Here is a 9,624-nt window from a genome sequence, read left to right as displayed (position 1 = left end):
TATATAATCTAAATTATAATCTAGATTATATAATCTGGATTATTTGCTCTGGATTAAATAAGCTAGATGCTGCTGTTTGTTAGTTTAGATTATTTGGACTCGACTTATTATTCATATGCATACAAATACAACAATACCCTTGGCTATTTTACTTGTCTGGTGGGTGAAACACGTATGGACAGGTGAATGACAATTGAAAGTAATTTTAATCAACTTGCCATGGGTAGTGGGTCTTTCATCAAAAATAAGCTGAAATAAGCACCTTTCGATAAGCTTACAGGATTATCATAATCTCAAGTGCTAGATTATATAATCTTATTAGATAAGTTGTTTGTTTGTTTCCTCACTAACTTATTTACATTGGATTATATAATCTACATAGATTATATTCCCAAACAAACAGGGCCTTACATTTATTGTGAACCTGTACAAGTAGATCTAATAGGGAAATCGATGTGCTCATGTGGGGATTAGAGGGGATTGCCAACAATGTTTAGGTTGGAGTACAGATAGAAGGCATGTGGGTTGGATCCATACATGGACGCTTGATTTGATTCGTCGAGAGTGGACTTGGCAGCAACGTCTTTCTCTTCTCCGGCCTTTGCCTGGACTACGTCGTTGCGCCGCACCCGCATCGCTGCCTACCACCCGCGGTGCCACGACATCCGTTTGTGCCAGCGCAGCACACACCTCGGCGCCATAGCCTATGGCGCCGAGCTGTGTTACCTCAGCGCCATTGGCGATGGCGCCGATCAGAGGGTCCAAAAATGACATTAAAATTTTCTAAGGTCCAAACGTGTATTTTTTTCCGAGGAAGGGCCAAAATATAAAAAATTCGGCAGCCCCCTTCTCTTGCATGCGGTTTGTAGAGGGCACTCTACGGCCGCAGCGATGCCCACTACAGCGCCCCCTACGCGCCGGCCCCTTCTCTCTCCCCTTAGATCTAGCGTATCACTGTTTATCCCCTAAACACTGTGCTGTGGGTTCACGAGTAATTGTTAGTAGATAAAAAATTGATAGTTGATATAGAAAATGATATTTTATAGTTGTAGTAGGGTATAGAGTGAATATTTAGGAGGAACCGCTGCGGGAGATGAAAAAATAGGAGGAAAATAGAGGGAAAAGTGATATAGGGAGAAAAATTTAGAGCTAACGCTTGCGGATAGCCTAACCGCCACCGCACGCTAGCACCTAGAAGCAGTCTCGACTCCGGCGTCGTCTTCGAGCACGGCCGTGCGCAAGCGAGCAGTGAGAAACTTCACCAACCAACCGCGAACGGGAGGAACAGGGACAGAGGGTTGCCGTAGCATTCCTCTAGACACGGGAGGAGAGAGAGCGTTCCCCTTGGATAAAGGACGTCGTGGTGTGCTCCGTTGCAGCCGGTAGATGGTAACTGTAGCCGCTATACCGTCGGAGTGGGAATGCGTTGAAGACAGTCCAAGACAAAGAGATCTGAGCAAGATGTTCGCAGTTGTAGACATCTTTTTTTATGGACAAACATATTAGAGGTAGGGATGGCAATGGGTACGGGTATGGGTAAATAACCGCGGTTATTTACCCGTTGGGTACGGATATGGTGGAGTTTTATATCCGCGGGTACGGGTATGGGTATTATATGGTATCCACGGGTAATAATTTTGTGGGTATGGATATCTGCTATCCATATCCGTCACCCGATGGACATATGACATGTGGACCCAAACAGTGACCAGCAGTCCAACGTCCAAGTCCAAGCGGCCTGTCGCAGTGCCGCCTACGGCCCAGGAGGCCAGGAGGCTACGACCAGAGGCCAAATCCAATCCAACATCCAAGCGATCAACAGCCTGCGCCCTGCCCCTGCGGTCTTGGACTCTTGGTCTTGGCCTCTCGGGCTCTCGGCGGTCAGTCACTCAGTCGGTCTCCAACTCCAAGTTTCTAACCCTAGCCAGCCGCCAAGCTTGAAGTTCCAGTCGTGCTTGTGCAGGGCTGCAGCGAGCAGCAAGCCGCCGAGCACAGGGTGCCGCCGAGCAGCCGAGCCGCCGCCGAGCACAGGGCGCCGCCAAGCAGCCGAGCCACCGTTCGAGCCGCCCTGCCACCGCCGAGCGTCGAGTCTTCTCTGGTAAATTAAAGTTGCTTGGATAAATTAGTGTTTCAATTTAGAGTTTTGGACAGATTGCTTGTAGGGATTTGAAAAGATTACTTGCTGAAATTTTAGTGGGCGGGCGGGTAACGGATATCCGTTGGATAACGGATATCCGGCGGGTACGGGTACGGATACAGATCCGTACCCACGAGCGTAAATGGGTATGGGTATGGGTATGGTTTTATCTCGTGGGTATGGATACGCGAACCATATATCCGCGTTCTACCCACCCGATTGCCATCCCTAATTAGAGGGTATTTGGAAGCAAAGTAATTTTGGAGTTTGAGGTTATGATATTGAAAAATACCATAGTATTTTTTTTGTCAAGAGGTTTGGGTACCTGGTAAAAACTATGTTTTAAATATTATGGTTGTAGTAAATACTATGGTTTGAGATACTTTTAATGTGTTTGTTTTGAGAAATAAGGTAATTCATCATCTTGCCACTCTTCACTTTTTTTATTTGGTTTATAAAATGAAATAAGTTGATCTATCACTATTACATTAATCATAGGGTAATAATTAGTAATAATATAATAAATGATGTACATAAAAAACACTACGGTCTACGATTGTGTCATGACATCTTAAAACCGACAAAATTTCCATGCACTTCACCTGAAGCATAACAGCTGCAGTCAATTAAAGGATTCAAGAGCACGCGCTCCTGTAGTACTTCCAACTGAGAAGACCTGTTACGATAGTCACAAATAATGTCTTAAACCTAAGTTGTGGTGTGAGTAAAACAACTCGTTCTGATAATCTGATGTCTGGAATTTTCAAATTTTTGGAAGGAGCAAAGCAAAAATTAGTTGGGAACCAAAACTGAGAGAAATAAACAGCATTTTCATGGCATAGGGCTCAAAATGCTTTTATTAAGAGGTTGTTTGGTTTCTATAGACTTTTTTTTAGTTCCTATATTTTATTATATTTTTAGTCACTAAATTGCCAAATACAAAACTAAAATTTTATTTTATTTTCCGCATTTAGAAATTTAGGGACTAAAATGAAATAAAATAGATGAACTAAAAATTAGTCACTAGAAACCAAACACACCTTAAATATAGGCTCAACTACCATTGGTTGAGCTTCACCATATACATAATACAAATTCTTTATACTTATACCCTTCTACAAACGCAACACCTTGCATGAATCAGAAACAGAACTTACTTCCGTATGAAACTGCTTGTGCAGATGTAAAGATAAAATAAATGCAGATCCCAAAACACTTGTTGCTCAAAGTTCTGAAAAAGCTAAGTAAGCTACTCTAACTTCAGTCCATGTTTCATCTCTTCTGTCCTGATGGCTTGGTTTGAAGGGAAAAGCAGATAAATGCTCGTCTCAACCCCCCCCCCCCCCCCCCCCCCCCCCAACACACACACACACGTCTGTATATAGTGCTGATAGTTCACATGGTCCCAGGCAACTATGAGATGGAATCAGTAGCATTGGTACTGGTGGGCAAATGAACCGGGTCATCAACCATGCTAACAATTGGAGTTTCCTGCTCTTGCTGAACAACCTGCAGAGACTCTCCAACTGGTATGTTGATCCCAGCAAAACCAGCTAAGACGGCAGCAGCTCCAATATAGTCCAGTAGATGAGGAGCATGACCGGTGAGCGTGTCCACAATGGCAGCAATGGGAACTTGGATTGTGAGGCCAGCTGTAGCGACCGTAGTTGTTGTGAGAAGGATTGCTTTTGCCCACAAGTAGTCACTCAAAACATTGTCTATCAAACCTACAAAGAATGCCGAAATCATAAATTAGTGGCAGTTCATTACTCGCCGTGTGATTTTACTAATGAATCCTCAATGTTTCTATGAGTTATTACTACATATCATTGAGATATGGATTGCAGTAATATTGTTTATGTTATGAATCAGACAATGGGGAACTTTCATGATAGGGAGCAAATGTACCTTTTCCAACAACAAGACCAACTTGTTCCCACGTGAGACTGTGGAATTGCTCCAGCTTGGCGAAATTCAATACCAATGCAACAGGAAGGAAAAACAACATATTAAAGAGTCCCAGGAATCCCAGAAACTGAGCCATGCTCACTTGTCCTTGACCTTTCTCATCGGGCAACTTTTTTCGAATCAAGGTGATATACACAGCATATAAACCGGCAGAAACAATGGATAGGAAATCTCCGAGACGAGGATTTGTAGCAATGGCATTAACTGAACTACTTGAATCAGCCAGGCTGACAATTATTGTACCTCCCATGCAGAGAAGCACACTAATTAGCTTCAACCATGTGAATGTCTCTCCAAGAAAAACTAATGCGACCAAGAAAGTGAAGAGGCTAGACGTGCTACTTAAGATGGTGTTTGACTGCAAGTTCACAGAAACAGAAGCATATTTTAGATCAAATAGTGATAGGACAAAACACAACTAGATCTCAATAAAATATGGAAGTGTCATTTGGTTCTTCTTAGTAACACTTACGGTAACAGTGGTGTATCTTAGAGACAGATTGAATGTAAGCTGCGCGAGGAACCAAAAGGGGCTGATTAGCATGCTCACTTTGGCCACACGAGCACGTGTCCAGCGCCCCTTTGCATCCAACCCTTTGCTGCAACCTACAACACTTAGCTCCGTGTGGGCAGGGAAGCCTGTATCTGGAACTGAAGTGTCTTCAGACAGCCTTGTTTGTGATTGATCCGAGGCAATATTAATCTCATGCCTCCCACATTGAAGAAGATTGACACTCTCCAGATCAGAAGCCTGCTGCAGGCTTTCAGCATCCTTGAATTTCAACTTTATCCAAAAGTCGCCAAAAGAATCCTCAAAGTACCGAGCAGCCTCAACTATGGGAATGTAGACAACAAACAGAGAATTGCATATATAGGTGATCAAGAATGGAGAGACACCAGCATCCACAACAGACTGCACGATGTAGCTAGCGGCAATCCATATACTAGCAACAGCAACAATGTAAATCAACCCTAAGCACCATCTCCACGAGTTTGTGCTCGTAATTTTGGTCCACTTGTTGGTGCTGCTTCTACTGCCATCAGCACACTCCGAACTTCCTGTTAAGGTCACAAACCATAAGTTCAACAACATTTGGTATAGGAAAAAAAACGTATAGAGCATACGCCTATACTGAACAAAACGTAGGCAGAAGTGATTATATTTTCGGTTTGGAGGATTAAGGGCATCAACTATGGTTGGTCCGCGACCTCCATATTCCTGCTCATGTCACATTACCATTACCAATAACAGATTGCTCCTTTTGTTCAAATGCTGTGCCCAATTCACTCATTGCGGCCAAGGAATGGCTCCTAACTGAAAAAGCAACCCACGTCTGCACATCCCCACGAGATTGGCACCCATTGATATGCCAATAAAATAATCAATCATTGTAGTAGTGATAACGAAAGAGAAGATAAGAGAAGCACGCAACCTCACCCTCTCAGAAATTTTGATGGGCAAGTAATCCACATCCAAGTATGCCGAAACCGCTTGACGTTTGCTAGGAAATTTATTGGCGAGAGCCGAGTTAGGCCTTGTTCGTTTCCGTCGGATTGCACCCGGAATCGTTTCAGCTAATCAAAGTTTATATAAATTAGAGAAGCAATCCGGTCAGGAATCGTTCCGACCCACCAATCCGGCAGAAACGAACAAGGCCTTACCTGACGTGGAGACGGGATCGTTTTGGAAGGACGAGCCCATGGATCCAATCTCTATGGATACCGTCACGTCGTCCACCAGCCTGGATCCAAGATTTCCCCGTCGGCCCCTTGGCAAGCTCACACTGCCTCAGCGAGCCACGTACTGCGGCATCCGCGCGCGGCGCGCAACAGCGACGGGGTTTGTAGTTGTACGCGCCTGCGCACGACGGCACGAGGCACAGCGCCGGCGTGGCGATGGTGCCTTAGCAAGCAGCTGGACGATGTGGGGCGAGTGGACCCCGCTCGCGCTTCCGCAGAGACGGTGCAGTGCACGCGGAGGATCGGCAGCGGCCGGCCGTTGACGGGCCCGAGAGCGGCCGTGTCCAGCGACTCAGCGAGTTCGGAGGACAGGGGCTTGGAATTTGGTGATGCGGCCGTGCGGGTGGCCGTGGGGCGTGGGCTAGTAGTGCAGTTGGTGGAGGGCTGCCGGCTCGGTCACCCCAGACCAAGAGGCCTAACTATTTTTAATGAAATTTTTAATTGCCTATAAATAAACTTGGACTATCGTGGAACACGTGACAGCAAACCTTCCTCTTGTGAATTCTTGACGCATGACCGCGATGGTGATGGTGGGGTCGTGGAGATGCAAATTATAGATGATCAATTCACACTAATACGGTGGGTCAGCAAGACACGATACGAAAAAGCATAGCCCAGCCACGACCTAACCCGACTAATAGGCTATGTTTGTTTCGGCTTCTGGCAGCTTCTGGCCACCAAAAGCTGCTGCGGACTGCCAAACGCTCAACTTTTCAGCCAGCTTCTATAAAATTCGTTGGGGCAAAAACCATCCAAAATCAATATAAACACATAATCGGTTGAGTCATTGTAATAGTAGGAATCCGTCACTTTCTAGATCCTGAGCCCTATGAACAACTTTATCTTGCTCCACACGTAATCGTAATGATACTCAGATTCTCCCCACGGCCAGATTCTCTCCACAGCCAGATTTTCAGAAAAGCTAGTCAGAAAAAGCTGAACCAAACAGGCCCATAGTGTCGTGGTTGTGCCACCATCTCGACCCATAGTGCTGGCACGGGCACGAAATGGTTATATTTTTTATTTTAAATTAATAGTTTACATATATTAATATAAGAATTTAATATATAACACAATAAAACTAGAGCTGCACTGGCTAGGTGGGTGTGTTTAAGTCTCTCATACACTTGGTGTGTGTTTGAGCCCCATAGCTTCATATTTTTTTACTGAATTATATAATATAATCAGATAGGCCAACGTGCTATCGAGCCGACCCGGCACAGCTAGCAGGCCGACGGGCCGTACCTGGGCCGCTACCGCGGCACGTGGGCATGTGCGGCACAACACGGTTCGCTAGTCGGGCCTGGTGGGCCGTGCCCAACATGGGCCATGCCGGGTCGGGCCAGATTAGTCCGTTTGGCCATCTATAGATGCAAAGTTAAGTTGAGACAATCCAAGGATTCAATATTTAATTAAATTAGCCTAGAGATATTATAGAATCAATTTATCTCTACTGCTTATTAAGACAACAAGAGTAGCCTGCCTCCACGGTTCTGTCGTTCTATCTGTTCTGCCTCCAGCTAATTTAGACTATCCATCCTGCATCCCACGCCTCCCACCACGCGACCCTCAATAGCAACGACTCCCACCCTCTCCTCCTCTCTCGCTCGACTCACACAAGCTCCACCGGCCCTAGCCCCGGCACATGCCTCCACGCACAGCCACACCCATGCCCAGTGGAACTGCTCCCCCTCTCCTCCTCCTCTCTCGCTCAACTAGGACCCAGCGCCATCTCCACGTCCGTGTGGTGCGGCGCGCGACTTCGCGACGTGCTACACCAGTGTGATATCATGGGCACCATGGATGGCGCCGCCAACGTGTGCTTTGAGGGCGCCGAGGACCTCTCGGGCGGTGGCAGGATCAAGTATAGCACCAGCCTTTGACCATGCATCAGCGCCGTGGTCGTGGATGCCACCGCCTCCTCCTTCGTCGTCGTCAACCTCCTGACCTCGAGCCAGGAAATCCAGGCCACAGTAGTTGAGGCCTCCATGCTGTGCACGCTCCACAGTGTGCTGCTCCACGTTGTGAGGTCGGCCGAGCCGCCGCCGAGAACTTCCTACTCACGAGCCTACTCCACGACTAAAGGATTCCATGTTCCTAAGGTACAAGAAGTTGTTTATGTACAGACTAATTAGATATACACCATGATTCTCCTGATTACATTTATAGTTAATCTTATCTACTATTATTAGTACCAAATATTTGGACAAATTATTATCACCTATGACTCTCTATTCCTATTTATACTTATCTAAAGAAGTATGATAATATTGGAGTTCTTATTTCTGCTCCTATTGTGTATGTGAAAGGGAAATAGGGTCAAACCTTTTCCTAAATGATTTTGGTGGTTGAAATGCCCAACACAAATAATTGAACTAACTAGTTTGCTCTAGTTGATCATTTCACAGGTGCATAAGTTCATCTACAACTATTCTAATTCAATTGTCCGGAATACCGTAGATTATTCTGGACATGAGAAGCTTTTTGGAAAAACAGACTAAGCGCGGACCGTCCGGGCCCTTGCGGCGGACCGTCTGCGACACCAAGGTGACCCTCGGACAGGAACACTGCATAAAAGTAAGTATACACTACGGACCGTCCGATGGAAAAGCAAGCACCGTCCGAGACCAAGCGCGGACCGTTCGGCCTCAGGCGCGGACCGTCCGGTCGGCGCAGAACCGAAAAGCCCGAAGGTGACAAGTTGAGCAAAAGGAATTATAGAGCTGGCGCGGACCGTCCGGGACCAAGGGCGGACCGTTCGCATGGTGTCACCGAGGCAGATAGCCGTTGATCTGTCAGAAGTATCCGTTGAAGATGTCAGAATCGACCGTTGGAGGGTCACGGACCGTCCGGACCCTAGCCGCGGACCGTCCGCTAGTGCAATTTCTGGCAGATGCGCCCCAACGACTATATGGGTGGTTGAGGGCTATAAAATCCACCCCAACCAGCCCATTCACAAGCATTCATCGATCCATTTTCATACACAAGAGTTGGGTATTCACTCCTATCTACTAGAGCAACACTTCCATACACATCAAAGCCTCACAAGTACCACAAAAGAGAGATCAAGCAAGATAGAGCTACTCGTGTGCGTTTAGTGATAGTGCCTTGTGAGAATCATTGAGAGAAAGTGTGTGCTACCTCTTATGATCATTTGAGCATGGAGTTTTGACTCCCATTCATTGTAAAGCTCGCAAGAGCCCCTTATCTTTGTGGTTGGCCTTGCGGAGACTTCGGTCTCTTGTTGACAAAGAAGAAGAGCTCGCCGGACTTGGTGATCGGTGGAGAGAGGGAAAGGGTTGAAAAAGACCCATCCTTAGTGGACTCCTCAACGGGGATTAGGTTCTCGAGAACCGAACCTCGGTAAAACAAATCACCCGTGTCTCTTGTACTCATTGCTTTTGATTTGTTTGTTTTCTCCCTCTCTAAGTTCTCTTGCACTATTCTTTGCTAAAATTATTTTGTGTTGCTTCAAGTTAAGTTCTCATTTAAAGAAGCAACTCCTTGCAAAAAAGAACTTGCGTTATCTCTCCTTCTTTATCTAAGTCCTCTTGCTCTATACTCCATAAACTTATTAGTTGTATTGATTTGCTAATTCCGCATTCTTTGAAAGCAACACTCTTCAAGCAAAGGACTTAGTTTTGCACTTCGATAATTGTGTTTCTTGTTCCAATCACTAATCAAGGGATCTGGTTTGTATTTAGAGTTATAATTTTCAGGTTTCGCCTATTCACCCCCCCTCTAGGCGACTTTCAGTATGTTCATCTATATATCCAATT

General features: G+C 45.9%; 1 protein-coding gene across 2 annotated transcripts; it reads right to left on the bottom strand.

The window, feature by feature from the left end:
- Positions 1-3,153: 3,153 nt before the first annotated feature.
- On the bottom strand, positions 3,154-6,226 carry LOC109939916 (uncharacterized vacuolar membrane protein YML018C). 2 transcript variants are annotated; one of them, XM_020538339.3, is made up of 6 exons: positions 5,768-6,215; positions 5,544-5,680; positions 5,343-5,439; positions 4,578-5,164; positions 4,046-4,463; positions 3,154-3,864 (listed from the first exon to the last, which is right to left on the bottom strand). In XM_020538339.3, the coding sequence occupies exons 1-6, from the start codon at positions 5,805-5,807 to the stop codon at positions 3,551-3,553; spliced, it is 1,593 nt and encodes a 530-aa protein (XP_020393928.1). In that variant the 5' UTR covers positions 5,808-6,215; the 3' UTR covers positions 3,154-3,550. The 2 variants fall into 2 exon arrangements, with proteins under 2 accessions (XP_020393928.1, XP_020393929.1); XM_020538340.3 differs by lacking the exons at positions 5,343-5,439; positions 5,544-5,680 and having other exon boundaries at positions 5,768-6,226.
- Between the last annotated feature and the right edge of the window lie 3,398 nt (positions 6,227-9,624).

Source organism: Zea mays, chromosome 5, assembly GCF_902167145.1.
Source record: "Zea mays cultivar B73 chromosome 5, Zm-B73-REFERENCE-NAM-5.0, whole genome shotgun sequence".
In the NCBI taxonomy this organism is placed as follows: Eukaryota; Viridiplantae; Streptophyta; class Magnoliopsida; order Poales; family Poaceae; genus Zea; species Zea mays.
This window is presented reverse-complemented; position numbering and strand designations above follow the sequence as displayed.